At 44.2% G+C, this 20,691-nt stretch overlaps 1 protein-coding gene and 1 pseudogene across 1 annotated transcript in view; one reads left to right on the forward strand and one right to left on the reverse strand.

Annotated features, from left to right (window-relative positions):
- Positions 1 to 20,691, reverse strand: part of VPS53 (VPS53 subunit of GARP complex) — a 181,072-nt gene that overhangs the window by 23,662 nt on the left and 136,719 nt on the right. The window contains exons 17-18 of the mRNA XM_066363548.1: positions 19,897 to 19,975; positions 2,094 to 2,242 (exon numbers count right to left, since the gene is read on the reverse strand). Of these exons, the coding sequence (XP_066219645.1) occupies positions 2,094 to 2,242; positions 19,897 to 19,975 (228 nt within the window). The remainder of the gene's footprint in view (positions 1 to 2,093; positions 2,243 to 19,896; positions 19,976 to 20,691) is intronic.
- LOC136393637 (small ribosomal subunit protein eS1-like) lies at positions 16,672 to 18,280 on the forward strand (annotated as a pseudogene).

A 20,691-nucleotide genomic window follows, 5' to 3' on the forward strand; every position in this document is an offset into this window, starting at 1 on the left:
ATACAACATATTTTTACTTTTTATTTTTATTTTTTTCTTCTTTATTATTCCTTTTTTTGTCCTTTTTTCTGGTTCCCTCTTATCCCTCTCATTATATCTCTTAGTTGACCATCACCCGCAGGCAGATCAACTTATGCTTGTCTAAGATTTTCTTCCTTTTTTTTTTTTTTTTTTTTTTTGCATTTAGTAGGTCCCTACTCCCCTTTTTTTTTTTTGCCCCTTGAACTCTTCACCGCAAACCAGGCCCTCCATTATAGGCACGATATTTCCCTGAGGAGGGGAGAGGAGGGAAGGAGAAGAAAGAAAAAAAAGGGGGAAATAATAAATTATTACTGCTTTTTTTTGTGGGGTGTTTTACCCTTTGTTTGTTTTTTTTTTGTTTGTTTGTTTTTTGTTTTTTTTTTACTTTTTACTCTTTATTAATTCTAATTAGTGCTATCAACAAGACCACCCTCAGATGCCAATAAGAAAGAGGAAATCGAATATTATGGATACAAAAGAAAGAGAGGTAACACAAATAGATGTGGAAAAATCTATGGAGAAAAGACTTAACATATTGGAAGCCTTGGAGCTAAATGACAGAGAATTTAAAATAGAAATCTTAAAAATACTCAGAGATATACAAGAAAACACAGAAAGGCAATATAGGGAGATCAGAAAACAACTCAATGAACACAAAGAATATATTACCAAGGAAATTGAAACTATAAAAACAAATCAAACAGAAATGAAAAACTCAATTCACGAGCTGAAAAACGAGGTAACAAGCTTAGCTAGCAGAACAACCCAGATTGAAGATAGGATTAGTGAAATAGAAGACAAACAACTTGAGGCACAACAGAGAGAAGAAGAAAGAGACTCAAAAATAATAAAAAACGAGAAAGCCCTACAGGAATTATCTGACTCCATCAGAAAGAATAACATAAGAATAATAGGTATATCAGAGGGAGAAGAGAAAGAAAATGGAATGGAGAATATACTCAAACAAATAATAGACGAGAACTTCCCAAGCCTGTGGAAAGAACTAAAGCCTCAAATTCAAGAAGCAAACAGAACACCGAGTTTTCTTAACCCCAACAAACCCACTCCAAGGCACATCATAATAAAGATGACACAAACCAATGACAAAGAAAAAATTCTCAAGGCAGCCAGGGAAAAGAAGAGTACAACATATAAAGGAAGGCCTATTAGATTATCATCAGATTTCTCAGCAGAAACTCTACAAGCTAGAAGAGAGTGGACCCCAATATTTAAAGCCCTGAAAGAGAGGAACTTTCAGCCAAGAATACTATACCCATCAAAGCTATCCTTCAAGTATGAAGGAGATATAAAAACATTCACAAATACAGAAAAGATGAGAGAATTTATCAGGAGAAAGCCCCCACTCCAGGAAATACTAAAGGGGGTTTTCCAACCAGATTCAAAGAACAAAAGAAAACAACACCACAAGTAACAGCTCCACCAAGAACACAATAAAACCAAACTTAAACTGTGACAACAAAGGAAAAAAAAAGGGGGGAGAGAATGGAGATTAACAGTAGCAAAGGACGATGAAGTGCAGAAATACTTATAAGATAGGGAACTACAATGAATATGGTAGGTACCCTTTTCATTACTTAATGGTAACCACCCTAGAAAAAACCACCACAAAAACACATGACTTAAAAAAGGTATCAACAGAGGAAAGAAGTATGGAACACAAACAAACAGAAACAAATGATAGAAAAACCAATGAATGCACAAATAAATAAAACAACAAATTTATATGTATTTCTCTCTTTCTTCCCCTTCCTCGCTCTCTAAAAATCAATTTTTAAAAAAGGAATAAAAGTTAAGGTTAAAAATAATAACAGGATCCCCTCATCACATTTCTGTTTGCCTTGATGTGGTTGATGACTGCATTGCTGTTACTGTTACCTATAACCTTAGTGGAATTCGTTTTATTATTATGCTTCTTTGGGGCACAAAAAATTAGTTTGTCTGCTGCAACCAGAGTAAGCTGCACCTGTATGGGGGGAGACCTGGATTGTGAGCATGCCGGTGGTAAGTACGGCCTCAAAACAACCCAGTGAGGATAATGTCCCAGGACTTACTTTGCAAATTTAATGCAGAACTGAGTGAAGTATTTCCGTGTCGAAGCCAGGTTGTCACGGATGATGGGGACATTCTGCTTAATGTGAAGAATGACAGAGGTGACGTAGGGGCTCTGGTCACCAACATGCTCCACATTCTGCCACTGCATCTGAAAATGGAGATAGGACAGGACAAGCCTTTAGATGTCTCACAGGAGGAGAGCCTTACCTGTTACCAGGGAAGAGGTCAGGGAAGTGGAAATGAGGCCACAGCTTGCTATCACGGCTTCCGTTTTGTTTTGGGGAGTGTGTCTTACCTGGTTGGTAATGGCTGATTATGAATAAAAACAAGTGACAGCGAGGTGTGACTCAGGTATCCTTTCCTGCCTGTGCCCCTCATGCTGGGAACAGCCTCCTCTTACCATCTGAGTGGCCATCTTCTGCAGAAACCCCCCAGCAGGGGAAAAGGGACTATGGAGAGCTGAGCGCGGGGGGGGGGGGGGGGGACGACGACGACGACGACGACGACGACACACAGGAACCTTTACTTCTGAGCAGACTGGTGGCCTCGGAGACCACAAAGGAGGCTGGGCTAAAGTAAATGAATCCTGGACGAGAGTTAACCTATGCCCTTCTCTCAAGTAAACTGGGTGGAGTTTTTTGTTTTTTAAAAAATCTAGAAATGATCTGTGGTATGAGACTTTCTTCCGAATAATCTGGGGTTGAAAGGAGTAGCTGAAACAAGATCAGTGAAGCTGGGTGATGGGTACATGAAGTTCAGTATTCTGTTTTCTCTACTTTTATATATTGTTGAAATTTTCCATAATAAAACATGCAATTCTTACTCCTAAAACCATCAGGATTATGTTGAGATTTCAATCTCGAGAAAGGCTCTCTGATAAAGCTGAGAGGCACATCAGAGGGAAAGCAGTGACGGGGAGCAGGGCAAGAAGAGGCGCAGGGGCTGTGTGGACGGCACAGGTGGGAGACCTGGACATCAGAGAGGACACTGTGGTCCCCGACTAGGCCACGGGCGGAAAGGCGACCTGCCGGGCTCACGCTCTAGCAACCTGAGGAAAATTAGGAAAAACATTCTGGGAAACATCTACAGTAAAAAGGAGAGAGTGGCGGTCCTGGTCGGGTGGCTCAGTGGATAGAACATCCCCCCAGTATGCCGAGGTTGTGGGTTCGATCCCTGGTCAGGGCACATATGAGAAGCAGCCAATGCATGCATAAATATGTGGAGCAACTCATTGTTTCACTTAGTTACTTCTATCTCTCTTTTTCTCTCAAATCAATGGAAAAAATTAAAAATAATTAAAATGGAAAAGAAGCAGTGCTGTAGTCCCGTCCCCCCCCCCCCCCGACCCCCGTTGTACACAGGAGAAGAGCGGCAGCACCAGCTCTCAGCCTGCCTGGAAGCGGGCAGGGTGGGCACTCTAATCCTGAACAGTGTGGCCAAGTGCTGGAGGAACTGCTGAGTCAGCCTCTCATGGAAGAGCTGGGCTGTGTGTTAAAAAGATCCCAAGCTAAACACAAACCATACAATATGTTCATAGAAGGAGGGCAGTAGTTCTGAGGTCTTGATGTCTCTGGCCAGAAAACCCTATTTTTATAGAGCTCTTGGGGGGAGAAAATTAAATACTGAGAGAACTTGTTTAAAAGAATCATACTGGCCTAACTGGCCAGTGGTGCAGTGGATTGAGCATTGGACTGGGATGCAGAGGACCCAGGTTCGAGACCCCAAGGTCGCCAGCTTGAGCGCAGGCTCATCTGGTTTGAGCAAAGCTTACTAGCTTGGACCCAAGGTCTCTGGCTCGAGCAAAAGGTTACTCAGTCTGCTGCAGCCCCACGGTCAAGGCACATTTGAGAAAGCAATCAATGAACAACTAATGGCCCTGGCCAGTTGGCTCAGTGGTAGAGCGTCAGCCTGGTGTGCGGGAGTCCCGGGTTCGATTTCCGGCCAGGGCACACAGGAGAAGCACCCATCTGCTTCTCCACCCCTCTCCCTCTCCTTCCTCTCTGTCTCTCTCTTCCCCTCCGGCAGCCAAGGCTCCACTGGAGCAAAGTTGGCCCGGGCGCTGAGGATGGCTCTGTGGCCTCTGCCTCAGGTGCTAGAATGGCTCTGATTGTGGCAAAGCGATGCCCCGGATGGGCAGAGCATCGCCCCTTGGTGGGCATGCCGGGTGGATCCCGGTCGGGCGCATGCAGGAGTCTGTCTGACTGCCTCCCCGTTTTCAACTTCGGAAAAATACAAAAAAAAAACAACCAAACAAACAACTAAGGTGTTGCAACAAAAAACTAATGATTGATGCCTCTCATCTCTATCCGTTCCTGTCTGTCTGTCCCTGTCTATCCCTCTCTCTCACTCTCTCTGTCCCTGTAAAAAAAAAATAAAAAAATAAAAATAGAAGAATCATACTGTACATGGATGATTCCCCAGCTCCTAGGAAGTTCAAAGTGACTCTGTTTTTGTCCTAATTCTTCAAATCAGCAGATATTTATATACTAAAATCTTTAGGTACATATAAGCACAGAACCACAAAAAAGGAGGAAGTAACCTCCACAATCATTATACAGATAAAAAAAGCGAGGCCCAGAGACATTAAGTCTTGTGCAAGGTTTCACAATGAGGTTTCAGATATGAGGTCTCTAATTTTTTACTGGGAAAAAAGCAAAAACAAAAACAGAAACAAACAATGGAGACAGAGTACAAAGGTCTAGTATGAACTGACTTTATATTCTATTGCTTTGGTTATGTATAATCTTTTCCTAATTCTCTTTATCTTATTCAAGAGGTTTATTTTTCCACCTGATTTTAGATTAGATACATGAAAACAATGAGTATCCTAGGTATCGTAGGTGAATTTAAATGAATTCATAGGGCGAGGCCAAAATTGACAGCAGCAGTCAATGCCTATACTTCATCTTGTTTTCCCCAGCTGTAAGGCAACACCTGGAGCAGCAGAATGTTCCAGATAAACATAAGAAACTGGGGAAGGAGCTTGACACCCCCATCCTCCAGTCAACACTAAGCACTTCCACAGTAATGACTACTGTTTTCCAAGCTCAGCTTTTTATATTTTAACATCTCAAAAGATAAATAAACAATTATTTCAACATACAGATCTCCATCAATAGAAGAAGACCACAAAGGGAGGTGGTGACATGCCTTGTCACTGGTTACAAAGCAAGTCTTAAGCAAGACCGAGCAGGGGAAGTGGGACTTCAAGTTCCTGCTGGTGAGCTAACTGCTCTGGATCACCACTGGCCATGTCGGTACCCACATTTAGAATATATGTGAAAAGATCTACCGAATTTCCCTATGTATAAGATGCTCCCATGAATAATACACACTTTAATTTGGGGGCCTGAAATTTGGAAAAAAAATATTACATAAAGTTATTGAACTCGCCTGACCAGGTGGTGGCGCAGTGAACAGAGTGTCGGACTGGGATGCGGAAGGCCTAGGTTTGATACCCCGAGGTCGTCAGCTTGAGCGTGGGCTCACCTGGCTTGAGCAAAAAGCTCACCAGCTTGGACCCAAGGTCACTGGCTCGAGCAAGGGGTTACTTGGTTTGCTGAAGGCCCGCGGTCAAGGCACATATGAGAAAGCAATCAATGAACAACTAAGGTGTCACAACAAAAACTGATGATTGATATTTCTCATCTCTTTCCGTTCCTGTCTGTCCCTGTCTATCCTTCTCTCTGACTCTCTCTCTCTGTCCCTGTAAAAAAAAAAAAGTTATTGAACTCAAGTTTTATTCATCATAAAATTCATACAACTTCTCATCACTGTTAAAACTCCCATCCACTAGCTTGTCCTCATCTGTGTCTGATGACGAATCACTCACTGTCTTCAACAATGAACGCAAAAAGAGCGTGAAAAAGCGGGAAATGCAAATAAAAAATATACAACCACTGTATAAGATGCACCCAGTTTTAGACCCCAAATTTTTTGAAAAAAGGTGCGTCTTATACATGAGGGAATACGGTAAGTTGCTTTAATACTTTAGCCAGTTATGACTCCCTTGTTCAAGTTAACAGAAATATTAGCAAAAGTCAAGTAAATTCATGATGTTTTTTTCTTCTTTTCCAAGTGAGAAGAGGGGAGATAGACAAGTTTCTGCATGTGCCACAGTCAGGATCCCCCCAGCAACCCCTCTGGGGCCAATGCTCTGCCCATCTGGGGCCATGCTCGCAACTGAGCTATTTTTAGCATCCGAGGTGGAGGCTCCATGGAGCCATCCTCAGTACCCAGGGCGTATGCACTCAACCCAACTGAGCCATGGCTGCGGGAAGGGGCGAGAGAGAGAGAGAGAGAGAGAGAGAGAGAGAGAGAGAGAGAGAGAGAGAAAGAAAGAGAGAGAGAGAGAGAGAGAGAAAGAGAGAAGGGAAAAGGTGGAGAAGCAGATGGTCATTTCTCCTGTGTGCCCTGAACTGGAATTGAACCTGGAACATTGCATGCTGGGCCAATGCTCTACGGCTGACCCATCCAGCCAGGGCCAGTCATGAGTTTTTTGTTTTTGTTTTTTTGTATTTTCTGAAGTTGGAAACTGGGAGGCAGTCAGACAGACTCCCGCATGCGCCCAACCGACCGGGATCCACCTGGCACGCCCACCAGGGGGCGATGCTCTGCCCATCTGGGGCGTTGCTCTGTTGTAACCAGAGCCTTCTAGCGCCTGAGGCAGAGGCCATGGAGCCATCCTCAGTGCCTGGGCCAACTTTGCTCCAATGGAGCCTTGGCTGCGGGAGGGGAAGAGAGAGACAGAGAGGAAGGAGAGGGGGAGGGGTGGAGAAGCAGATGGGCGCTTCTCCTGTGTGCCCTGGCCGGAAATTGAACCCAGGACTCCTGCACGCCAGGCTGACGCTCTACCACTGAGCCAACCGGCCAGGGCCCAGTCATGAGTTTTAATACTTTCTGTATAACCTACTAAGTATGTCTTGGGCCAATTACCTAACCTCTTTGAGCCTCAGTTGTCTCAGCTTTAAAATTGGGGATAATAATAATATCTAAAATCTATATAGTTACCAAAAGATAATGCATGAAATGTTTTTGTGCCTGGCATGTATCAGTTCCATAGTAAATGTTAACTATTGCTATAATTTTAACAATAAATACTCTACTAATACTATGGAATAATGTTGTAGTTCTAGATTAAATAATTCAGAAAACTATTAAGACCTGCTAAATGAGAAAAACAGGTCATAAAAGAGTATATGAAGTATGAATGTATTTAAATATATATATGTGTAAAAAAAGAGATACATCATTAATTAGAATTATAGGGATTTAGAATTTATTTCTTGACCTGACCTGTGGTGGCGCAGTGGATAAAGCGTTGACCGAAATGCTGAGGTCGCCGGTTCGAAACCCTGGGCTTGCCTGGTCAAGGCACATATGGGAGTTGATGCTTCCAGCTCCTCCCCCCTGTCTCTCTCTTCCCCCCTTCCCTCTCCCTCTCCCTCTCCTCTCTAAAATGAATAAAATAAAAATTAAAAATAAAATAAAATAAAATTTATTTCTCTAAAAATTGTATTTTCTAGCCTGACCAGGAGGTGGCACAGTGGATAGAGCGTCGGACTGGGATGCAGAGGACCCAGGTTCAAGACCCCGAGGTCGCCAGCTTGAGCATAGGCTCATCTGGTGTGAGCAAATGCTCACCAGCTTGGACCCAAGGTTGCTGGCTCGAGCAAGGGGTTACTCGGTCTGCTGAAGGCCCGCGGTCAAGGCACATACGAGAAAGCAGTCAATAAACAACTAAAGTGTCGCAATGTGCAACGAAAAACTGATGATTGATGCTTCTCATCTCTCCGTTCCTGTCTGTCCCTGTCTATCCCTCTCTCTGATTCTCTCTCTCTGTAAAAAGAAAAAAAATTGTAGCCTGACCTGTGGTGGCGCAGTGGATAAAGCATCGACCTCGAAATGCTGAGGTCGCTGGTTCGAAACCCTGGGCTTGCCTGGTCAAGACACATATGGGAGTTGATGCTTCCAGCTCCTCCCCCCTTCTCTCTCTCTGTCTCTCCTCTCTCTCTCTCTCTCTGTCTCTCCCTCTCCTCTCTAAAATGAATAAATAATAAATAAAATAAAATAAAATAAATTGTATTTTCTAGAATAAAGGTGATTTGCTTTGGTCATAATGAGGGGAAAAGATCTTTTATGAAAAAATAAAGGTATGCTTTGGTTGCAGGTAGAAAGTGAACTTGAGGATTCCTTAACCATGCAGTTTTGTGGGCCTCCTGAAATAGATCTAAATTTTAATTACTGAGGAAAATGAGAACAGATTTGAGGACTGTTCTAGCTATTTCAAAATGTCTTTGGGGGATAGTAACACAGCCTCCTAAATTAGTACATGTTCACAATCTTGAAACCTAATGGAAATTACATTCCAGACTGCAAGAAAATTTAATTTGTTCAGTTTCTTCCGTTTTTTTTTTTTTTCTTCTAAAACTATCATTAGTGGGAAAAAGCTAAGTGCATTTGATCTTAAGAGACTAGATTCTTTCAACCTACTGATGCACATAGCCCCAAGAAAAAGGACACAGCGACGAGGGGTCCAGGAGACCAATGGTCCCTTTAAAGGAAGCCTTAGATTAAAAAAAAAATCCTACTTGTAAGGCCATAATCAGTCATATTAATTACTAAGGATTTACAGAATTTACATTTAAAATACAGAGTCTGGTAGATGTTTTTACCAAAACCCTTCAAACAAAACCCTTCAAACAACTCCATTTTTAAGAATCAGGAAATTTGGTTTTATTTCTTGCTTCACTGTTCTAAAGCTTTATGGCTTTGGGCATATTATGAAAAAGAAAACAAACACACCAGAATGACAATTCATTAGTTTTCAGGGAGAAGTATACAAAGCAGACTGGAATTTGGGTTGGCTGCTCAACCCATTTTCTCCCATGCAGGAAAGTCAGTGTCAGAACAAGAAAAGCTGAAGGCAAGGATCTAACAGGAGGCTTTCAAATGCTCAAAAAGTTCATAATCAAGTAAGCATGAACACTCACGTGAACCTAGTAGTACTGACTTATCACTCTTCCACTTTTAAGCCACTCACTTAAGCTGCTTTTACCTCAGTTTCCACATTTTCCGAAATGACTTACTCCTATTCTGTATGTAAGATATGATACAATCCTGCATAGAGAGAGACCTGAGTTTGAGTCCCGGTTCTGCCACCTGCTGGCAAAGTGATCACAGACAAGTGACTTAGCTTTTATCATCTTAAAGAGCTCATCTTAGAAAATAATTCAATATGGGAGAGGAAAGTGGTGTGAGAGGTAATTATTTCTTTTTAAGCGAGAGAGAGAACGAGAAAGAGGGACAGACAGGGACAGGCAGGAAGGCAGAGAGATGAGAAGCATCAACTTGTAGTTTGCGGTACAACTTGTTCATTTAGTTGTTCATTAATTTGCTTTCTCATATGTGCTTTGATGGGGGGGGGGGCTCCCGCTGAGCCAGTGACCCCTTGCTCAAGCCAGTGACCTTGGACTCAAGTGACCTTGGGCTTCAAGCCAGTGACCTATGATCCCACGCTCAAGCCAGTGACCTTGGGAGTTTTGAACCTGGGTCCTCACAGTCCCAGGTAAATGCTCTATCCACTGTGTCACTGCCTGGTCAGGCATTTTTTTTTAAGATTTATTTATTGATTTTTATAGAGAAGAGCGGGGGCAAGAAGTATCAACTCATAGTTGCTTCGTTTTAGTTGTTCATTGGTTGTTGTATGTGCCTTGACTGGGCAAACCCAGGGTTTCAAACTTGCAACTTTAGAATTTTAGATTGATGCTTTATCTACTGCATCACCACAAGTCAGGCCTGAGAGGTAATTTTTTTTTTTTTTACAGAGACAGAGAGAGAGTCAGAGAGAGGGATAGTCAGGGACAGACAGACAGGAACAGAGAGATGAGAAGCAACACTCATTAGTTTTTTGTTGCGTGTTGCAACACCTTAGTTGTTCATTGATTGCTTTCTTATATGTGCCTTGACCGTGGGCCTTCAGCAGACCAAGTAACCCCTTGCTTGAGCCAGCGACCTTGGGTCCAAGCTGGTGAGCTTTTGCTCAAACCAGATGAGCCCGTGCTCAAGCTGGCAACCTCGGGGTCTCGAACCTGGGTCCTCCACGTCCCAGTCCAACGTTCTATCCACTGCACCACCGCCTGGTCAGGCAGGTAATTTTAATACAACTTATCAGCAACACTACTATAATCTCAGTTAGTTTCAGACAGACCACTAAACTCTCATTACATTTCACTTCCTCCACATGGGCCGGGCCTGTTTAAGGCCACGTCTGTGTATGTTTTCTACCAAACTCTGTCCCTCCGTGTTCTCCTCTGCTTTTCCAGCAGCAGGACTCTTGCCCACACTTGGGGGAGGAGCTACGAGCTGCATGTGGGCATTTCATAATCTGACCTTTCTTCAGTCAGCAAGCTCCAGGATGCTACTTTTTCAAGTGAGAAGCCTGCCACTAAGTACCATCGAGGGAGCATCACATTGTCTTCAACAGCATTTGTATACACCCCAAGATTCCAGGGTCTATGATGCTGCCATTTCCTACAGAGACACCCAAGTCTCACCCTCTATGTCCACCAGCACCACACAGCTAACTCTCTCCAGTACAGTTGTCCATGTTTTACATTGTCACCATCCGTTGGTCAAATGGCTATTTACAAACTTTAGCTCTTTGTTCTTCCTGCCTTCTTCACCTTCAAAGTCATTTAGGGAGTACAGCAAGTCCTCAAATAATGTTGTGTCATTCAATGTCATTTTGTTATGCCACAAAAACTTAACTCTTGTTTATATCAGTTAGCTGGTGGGAAAACTGGTGTTTCACTTAGAAAACCATTTCACTTAGAGTAGCAACAGTAAGTGAGGACCTACTGCACTACTGTTAAACAAGTACTATGCTATGCAATGTAGATCCAAAACTAAATAAGGCTTCAAGTTGTTGAAAGCTTAACAGGGGAGACAAAGATATAAAAATAATTGTATAACAATGTAGAGAGGTAGTCTGTGTACTGTGCGTCTTGAGGGAGAAAGACATTCTGGTAAGACAAAAAGTGGTGACATTGCAAGAGATTCAAAACAGCCAAAATAATCTCAGAAAAGAACAAAGGTGGAGGAGTCATACTTTCTGATTTCAAAGCTTATACAGAACTATGGTAATCAAAACAGTATTTCACTGGTCTAAGGACAGACATATAAATCAAAGATAAATAAACTCGTATATCTACAGTTAAATTTTTTTTTTGACAGAGACAGAGAGAGAGTCAGAAAGAGGGACAGACAGACAGGGAGATGAGAAGCATCAATTCTTCGTGGCAGCACCTTAGTTGTTCAATGATTGCTTTCTCATATGTGCCTTGATGGGTGGTGGTGGGGGGAGGTTACAGCAGAGCGAGTGACCCCCTGCTCAAGCCAGCAATCCTGTGCTCAACCCCGCAACTTTGGTTTTTTTTTTGTGTTTTTTTTTGTATTTTTCTGAAGCTGGAAACGGGGAGAGACAGTCAGACAGACTCCCACATGCGCCCGACTGGGATCCACCCGGCACGCCCACCAGGGGCTACGCTCTGCCCACCAGGGGGCGATGCTCTGCCCCTCCGGGGCGTCGCTCTGCTGCGACCAGAGCCACTCTAGCGCCTGGGGCAGAGGCCAAGGAGCCATCCCCAGCGCCCGGGCCATCTTTGCTCCAATGGAGCCTTGGCTGCGGGAGGGGAAGAGAGAGACAGAGAGGAAGGAGGGGGGGTGGAGAAGCAAATGGGCGCTTCTCCTATGTGCCCTGGCCAGGAATCGAACCTGGGTCCCCCACACGCCAGGCCGACGCTCTACCGCTGAGCCAACCAGCCAGGGCCTGTTTGATTCATTTTTAAAGAGGAGAGAGAGGGGGAGAGAGAGAGACAGAGAAGAGAGAAGGGGGGAGGAGCTGGAAGCATCAACTCCCATATGTGCCTTGACCAGGGAAGCCCAGGGTTTCAAACCGGTGACCTCAGCATTTCCAGGTCGACACTTTATCCACTGCGCCACCACAGGTTAGGCAGACTTTGGGGTTTTGAACCTGGGTTCTCTGTTTCCCAGTCCAACACTCTATCCACTGCGCCACTGACTGGTCTGGCATATAGTTAACTAATTTTGACAGGAGTGTCAAGACCATCAAATGGGGAAAGAAAAGTCAACAAATGGTACCGGGACAGCTAACTGTATACAAGGGAAAGGATGGAGTTAAATCCTTACCTCCCACCATATACAAAAATTTACTCAAAATGGATAGAAGACCTAAATGTAGGAGTTAAAACTATAAAATGCGCCTGACCTGTGGTGGCGCAGTGGATAAAGCGTCGACCTGGAATGCTGAGGTTTCCGGTTTGAAACCCCAGACTTGCTTGGTCAAGGCATATATGGGAGTTGATGCTTCCAGCTCCTCCCCCTTCTCTCTCTCTCTCTGTCTCTCTCTCTCCCTCTCTCTCTCCTCTCTAAAAAATGAATAAATAAATAAAAAAAAAAAATTAAAAAAAAAACAAAACAAACAAACAAACAAAAAAAAAACCTATAAAATGCTTAAGAGAAAATGCTTGTAATGAATTAGACAATGGTGTCTTAGACATGACACTAAAAGCACAAGCATCAAGAGAAAAGAAATAGACAAACTGGACTTCGTCAAAATGAAAAATTTGAGTGCTTCAAAGGACAAGAGCAAGAAAGAAAACACAGTCCTCAGAAAAAAATATTTTTGCAAATCATGTATCTGATAAGTGGTCTTACAACTCAACAACAGTAAACAATCTGATTTTAAAATGGGCACAGTATCGCTCTCTGTCTGTCTCTCCCTTCTTCTCTCTCAGTCCCTCTTACTCCTTCTCTGTCCCGCTCTCTGTCTCCCTTTCCCTCCATCTCTTTCCTTCTTTATCTATCTCTGTCTCTTTTTCCCTCTCTGCCTATCTTTTCTTCATACCACTCTCTCTATCACTCTATTTCTCTCTGTCTCCCCCCCACCACTTCAGGACTGTGTATCAGACCTGGATCAGCCAGGGCGGCTAGAAATGGCAATGTGCTGCCTACAGGGTGTGTATGCAGCTCTCAGGGGCTCTCAGAAGCTTCCCTCTGAGTCCTTCTGCACCCTACAGCCACCTGCTCATCCCCTCAGCCACCCTGCCCTTCTTGGCCTGTGCGATACCCAGGTCTTAGGCTCCTGGCTTGGAAAGATGTCAGGAGGCACTTCCCCTGCTTTGTCTCCTCCCACCCCCTTCACTGGAGGGAAAAACTGAATTAGAAAAGTATCCCAGAACACTACATTGACATACCACTTCACCTCCATTAGAAAGGCTATAAGTAAAATAATAGTGTTGGTAAGGATAAGGAAAAACAAGAACTCTCATATACTGCTGGTAGGAATGCAATATTTCAAAATGTTAAATCTAGAGCTACCACATGACCCAGCAGTTCCACACTTAGGTGTATATGCAAGAGAACTGAAAAATCTATATTCACATGAAAACATGTACATGAATATTCATAGCATTATTCATAATAATTAAAATACGGACACAGTCCAAATGTCCACTGACTGAAAAAGGGATAAACCAAGTTTGGTATAACCTTACAATGGAATATTATTCAGCCATAAAAAGGAATGACTTACTGATACATGTTAACCCATGAATGAACATTAAAACCATTAGACTAAGTGCAGAAAGCCAGTCACAAAACCCACACAGTGTATGACTCCATTTATGTGAAATGTCCAGAATAGGAAAATCCAAAGAGACAGAAAGTAGATTAGGGGTTGTCAAGGAAAAGGGGAGTGACTGCCAGTGGAATGGGTTTCTCTCTGGTGTAGTCAAGATGTTCTGGAATTAGACAGTGGTGGTGGATGGCCTTGTGAACATTGAATTATATATTTTAAAAGGGTGCCTTATACTTCAAATTTTAAGAAGGAGGCAGACATTTCTTTTTTTTTTTTTTAATGTCAGAGACAGAGAGTCAGAGAGAGGGACAGACAGACAGGAAGGGAGAGAGATGAGAAGCATCAATTCTTCATTGCGGCACCCTAGTTGTTCATTGATTGATTTCTCATATGTGCCTTGACCGGAGGGCTACAGCAGACCAAGTGACCCCTTGCTCAAGACAGCGAACTTGGTGAGTTCTGCTCAAGCTGGTGAGTCTTGCTCAAACCAGATGATCCTGCACTCAAGTTGGCAACCTCGGGGTCTCAAACCTGGGTCTTCTGCGTCCCAGTTTGATGCTCTATCCACTATGCTACCACTTGGTCAGGAAGGGCAGACATTTCTCAAAGGATGTGCTCATTGGGCAGACAATAGTGGGAAAAGAATTCTAGGCAGAAAGAACAGAAAAAGAAAAGGCATGGAAACCATACAAATGTAATGCATTCAGGGTAGTGGAAATGGCTCTGAGGCTGGAGTATAGGTAGACACACAGAACTGACAAGGTGGTGAAGGGACAGATGACAAAACCCCTATACGCCAAGGCAGTGGTCACAGAGTGCCTCAGTGGGAACGAGGGCTCCTTCCAGGAGATTGACGTAACAGCTGTTTACTCAATCCATCTTGTCAAACTCAGCGTCATCTGACAGCTCCATCCCACTTTGGCAAGTCCAACGCTCATTTTTCTCACCATTTAGATATTACATTTATTTACAACACCAGTTATTCAAAGTTTTCTCCCCACCAGACTATAAACTTCTTGCGGGCGACCGTTTCCAATCTGGACTACATAAGTGCAAGCACACAGTCCCCTGTGGAATTCCAAAGATGTGTAATGAATGAGAATGGCAATTTTGGCAAAGTTCTAAGCTTTCCTCACTTTACCAACTTTTGTTCATATTGTCACTGTTTGGAATGCTGTGCTAACCACAAGTTTGCTCCAAACTTCGCCACCCCTCTAATAGACCTTCACCATCAAGTTCTAGTTCAAATGCCACTTCCTCATGAAGGTTCCTCTCATCTCCCCATGTGTATATAAACTCTCTTCTCTTTTAGATGCTGAGTTTTGTACTTTTCTTACTCTACTCATTTTGGTGCTGATTTTTATGGTACTGAAGTTATTGGGCATTCCTCTCATTTCACACATCTCTTGCCCCATGCCTTCTGGAATCTAAGAACCTTGAGATAAGGCCTGTGTCCTTCCCAGCCCTGCAACTCCCAGCACCGTGCTGGGTAGAGTCAGATTCGAAGGGTTCAACTGGCAGCAAAACTGATGGGATCAGAGATAGAAATAAGCATGATCACAGAACTAAAGTTTTAAAAAATCCTAGAAGAAACGACACAAAATAGGACACAGGCACAAATAACGGACAGTGTGCATTGAATCAATCTGTGACCGCTTGGCTTGTTTATATCTGGTCATTTTCATCACATGGATTTCATTTTGCTAGAACCCCAGGACAAAGATCAATGGCCGCCCAGCTGCTGTGTTCCCAGGCCTGTGGTTTTCCTATGATATAAACAAAAGACTCTGGAGGTATGGTCTCTGTTAATATTTGCTGGTGTGGGTTTGGGGGGAGAAATGAGTGGTGGGGTGGGGTGGGGAGCTTGAGGAAAATCCACCTAGTGAGTTGACAGTTCACATAAGCAACACCTGGAGTGTTAAATCCCCTGCAACTGTTGTTTTACTAAAAAGAAAAAAATCCAATCTTCCTTTGGTAAATGTAAAAATTCTTTCACCAGCTGCATTCCAATCTGAAATGTGTGGCAGTTCAGGGGAGATGGCAGCTGGAACAGATCATATTCGGGATGCAGTGAATGTTCACCAGCAGCGAGGGGATAATCAGAGCCCACAGAATGAATTTTCAGAGCTACGTTCCTTTAAGAATGTGGGTTAGCCTCACTCAGCCTGCTCAGAGTTCTCTGCCTGTAAACACTGAGAGTACTGGAAATACACATCCACATGTGATTGGCCAAAGGATCAGCCTTTTGAACAGAAACGCTGTGACATCAGCTATTCAGGACTCCCCACTTAGCTTCAGAAAACCCTGATGCCTAAGTTTTGGTTTTAATCCTATTTTTGTTAAATATTTACAATCTACTACAAACCCAAATTCAGACCAAATGTCTGCTTACATAACCTTCTGATGCAGCCACTCCTCCCAACAAGAGGGAAAACGAGCCTTTACTGGCGCCTGCTCAGTCCTACTCTCTTCGTGCTCCATCCTCACAATTCAGGGAAGCAAGTACCTGTATTTCACATCCTGATAAGGTAATTTGGGCCCAGAGAGGTTAATTCATTTGCTCAAAACCCCCCAAAGGAAAAATAAGGAGAATTAAGTCTGTCTAACTCCAAAGCCAGTGTTCTTTCCACTGTGCTCTGTCTACTACTGGCCAGTATACCCCAGCGAAGTTCTTTCTCCAGAATTTGTAAGAATGCAACAGGAGTTTAAGACTCTAAAACAGGCATTGGCAAACATCTTCTATAAAGGGCCAGATTGTAAATATTTTAGGCTTTGTGAGCCACATGGTCTCAGTTGTAATTATTCAATTTTGCCCTTGTATCCAAAAAGCAACCACAGATAATATATGTATAGATAAATGAGTATGGCTACGTTCCAATAAAACTTTACTGACACTTTTCAGCTCTCTGAGCAGCACCATGGTAGTTGGCAAGAACAAACGCCTTACAAAAGGCGGCCAAAAGTGAGCCAAGAAGAAAGTTAGTTGATTGATTTTCTAAGGAAGATTGGTGTGATAGAAAAGCACAGCTATGTTCAATGTAAGGAATATTGCAAAAGCACTAGTTATGAGAACTCAAGGAACCAAAATCGCATCTGATGGTCTCAAGGGTCATGTCTTTGAAGTGAGCCTAGCTGATCTGTAGACTGATAAAGTTGCATTTAGAAAATTCAAGCTAGTTACCGAGAATGTTCAGGGCAAACACTGCCTAACTAATTTAATTTCCATGGTGTGGCTCTTACCATGGAGACAAAATGTGCTCCATGATCAAAAAATGGCAGACCATGATTGAAGCTCATGTTATGTTATGATTACCAATGGTTATTTGCTTTGTCTATTTTGTGTTGGTTTTACTAAGAAATGCAATCATGGCCCTGGCTGGTTGGCTCAGTGGTAGCGCATCGGCCTGGCGTGCAGGAATCCTGGGTTCGATTCCTGGCCAGGGCACACAGGAGAAGCGCTCATCTGCTTCTCCACCCCTCCCCCTCTCCTTCCTCTCAGTCTCCCTCTTCCCCTCCCACAGCCAAGGCTCCATTGGAGCAAAGTTGGCCTGGGCACTGAGGATGGATCTGTGACCTCTGCCTCAGGTGCTAGAATGGCTCTGGTTGCAAGAGAGCGATGCCCCAGATGGGCAGAGCATCGCCCCCTGGTGGGCGTGCTGGGTGGATCCCGATCAGGCGCATGTGGGAGTCTGTCTGACTGCCTCCCTGTTTCCAACTTCAGAAAAATACAAAAAAAAAAAGAAATGCAATCATGGATTCAGAAGACCTCTTATGCTCAGCAGCAACAGGTCTACCAAATCCAGAAGATGATGATGAAAATTATAACCTAAGAGATGCAGACAAATGACTTTAAAGAAGTATTCAATAAATTAATTCCAGGGCCCTGGCCGGTTGGCTCAGCGGTAGAGCTTCGGCCTAGCGTGCGGAGGACCCGGGTTCGATTCCCGGCCAGGGCACACAGGAGAAGCGCCCATTTGCTTCTCCACCCCTCCGCCGCGCTTTCCTCTCTGTCTCTCTCTTCCCCTCCCGCGGCCGAGGCTCCATTGGAGCAAAGATGGCCCGGGCGCTGGGGATGGCTCTGTGGCCTCTGCCCCAGGTGCTAGAGTGGCTCTGGTCGCAATATGGCGACGCCCCGGAGGGGCAGAGCATCGCCCCCTGGTGGGCAGAGCGTCGCCCCCTGGTGGGCGTGCTGGGTGGATCCCGGTCGGGCGCATGCGGGAGTCTGTCTGACTGTCTCTCCCTGTTTCCAGCTTCAGAAAAATGAAAATAAATAAATAAATAAATAAATAAATTAATTAATTCCAGATAGGACTGGAAAAGACGTAGAAAGGGCTTTCCCATCTATTTATCTGCTTCATGATGTCTTTATTAGAAAAGTCAAAATGCTGAAGAAGCTCAAGTTTGAACTGGAAAAACTCACTGAGCTTCACTGAAGATAGCAGTTCTAGAAAAGCTCCCGGGGATGAGACAGGTGCTAAGGTTGCACTAACTGATGGATAGAAGTCCCCAGTCCAGGAATCTGTTTAAAATTTAGACATTTAATGGTGACAATAAAAATCCTATTTGTGATTAAAAAAGAAAAACACAAACTTTACAAAAACAGGCAATGGGCCTAATTTGGCCCATAGGCTGCAGTGTGCCAACTTCTGCTCTAGAAGGTTCTACAGTGGGCAATTTCATGTTATTTGGCTTAGAAATCAATAAAGAATCACTTGTTTCCAACTCAATTAATCAACAAACATGAAAGTCTTCTATGTTTTCTATGGTCTATGCATTTAAGGAATTTACATTCTTTTAAGAAGACAAGTATATAAAAGCCAAATAGCAACACAAGGCAGTAGGCAGTAAGTGCCAAAGGAGGGAGCTTGAGGGCTAAGGGCCTCCGTGATAACAGAACACTAGGGCCCACAACCTGATCAAATGACCTTCCATTGACACCAGAGCTCAGAATGAGTTGGAAAAACAAGGACGATGAGCCAGAAGTTACTAACAAAAACACCCATTCTGGGGAGATCATGATATGGACCATAAATGGCAAAAAGCCTTTGTAGATTCAAGGCTTAGCAAAAGGCTAAGTTCTCCCCTCTCCACCTCCATATTGGCTATGATGCTGAATATTTACACCCACTTCATTTGCTTGCTTAAGTTGCTGGAAGCAATTTACATGCCCTTCCTCTCACTCTTTGTTCAGCTGTTGGCTGATTTGGCTTATGCATAATGGGGGGATTCCTGTTTATGCCTTGGGAGAGTTCCTGTTTTTGCCTCAGATGTGTAACTTTGTATCAAGGACTTCCTTGATTTGCATATGGCTATATAATAAAGCAAACTGGGGCTATGGGGCACTCGGCTATTGCCATCAGCATTGAAGAGGTCTCCAGATCCCATCCTTTTTTATTTTTTATTTTTTTATTTATTTTTTTCTTTCTGAAGCTGGAAACGGGGAGAGACAGTCAGACAGACTCCCACATGTGCCCATCCGGGATCCACCCGGCACACCCACCAGGGGGCGGTGCTTTGCCCCTCCGGGGCATCGCTCTGCCGCGACCAGAGCCACTCTAGTGCCTGGGGCAGAGGCCAGGGAGCCATCCCCAGCGCCCGGGCCATCTTTGCTCCAATGGAGCCTTGGCTGCGGGAGGGGAAGAGAGGGACAGAGAGGAAGGGGGGGGGGTGGAGAAGCAAATGGGCGCTTCTCCTGTGTGCCCTGGCCGGGAATCGAACCCGGGTCCCCCGCACGCCAGGCCGATGCTCTACCATTGAGCCAACCGGCCAAGGCCCCATCCTTTTTTCTTAATGAGTCTGTTTTCTTAATTCCGCACTGTTCTCACTCAAGACCCAGAATTACAAGCTGCGCTGGTCCACGGCAAGACCACTTAAGGTTTCCATCGGCATGTGTCAGATGTTAATCAAAGTTAACATCTCCTTCTGAGTTACCAAACACATCTGCTCCCTGTCTTGCTCTCAAAGGACAAGCAACTGACCTAAGATAAACTGCATATTTTGGGAAACTCCTAGAGGTCTCCCACTATCTTCCCAACTGATACTTTAAGCACTGAAGAGCCTTAAGAAGCTCCAGGCAAGGGCTGATAGAAGCCACCTGGGGTCACTCTTGGCCATCTATGAAGGAACACTTCCTAAATCCTTACCTTGCTCATGGCGGTCAGGGCAGGGTCGCAGGCGGCATCCAGATCCTGAACCAACAGCTGAATGCTGCTGGAGATGACGCTGCAAATCAAACCAGTTAGGTCAGGACTTGAAATGAGTGACTTTTAAAATGCCATAGCCCCGTGTAAAATTAGATTCATCATTTCATCAGAAACTCAGAAAACGCAAGTTTCAGATCAGAAGGGAGTTAGTGACAATGAGGAACATTTGCCTCTGGCTTCATTCTTGCTGCATGTCCTGGTCTCACTCAGGTTGGTCCCCATTCAGAACACCACCTGCCACAGCCAAGGCTCAGTTGGAGCAAAGCTGGCCTGGGCGCTGAGGATGGCTCCATGGCCTCCACCTCAGGTGCTAGAATGGCTCCAGTTGCAATGGAGCAACACCCCAGATGGGCAGAGCACCACCCCTTGGTGGGCATGCCGAGTGGATCCTGGTCGGATGTATGCAGGAGTCTCTGCCTCCCTGCTTCTCACTTCAGAAAAATACAAAAAAAAGAAAAAAAGAAGTGGTGGTTGAGAAAGCCTGGCCTATCCCAATCTCATTTAATGAGCACAACAAAAACACTGCAAGGTAACACCTTGCATAAGTGAGAGAAATAACTAGTTCAAGAAGGCTTTTCAGTTTGAATTTCTTGGAGAGACACCCTGCCAATCCAAACACACACACACACACACACACACACACACACACACACACGGCTAAAATCTGTCTGCTTACACTTTATACCAGATATTTTCAACCGGTGTGCCACAAGAATTTTTAAAACATGCAAGGCC

This window comes from Saccopteryx leptura, chromosome 2, assembly GCF_036850995.1.
Source record: "Saccopteryx leptura isolate mSacLep1 chromosome 2, mSacLep1_pri_phased_curated, whole genome shotgun sequence".
NCBI lineage: Eukaryota > Metazoa > Chordata > Mammalia > Chiroptera > Emballonuridae > Saccopteryx > Saccopteryx leptura.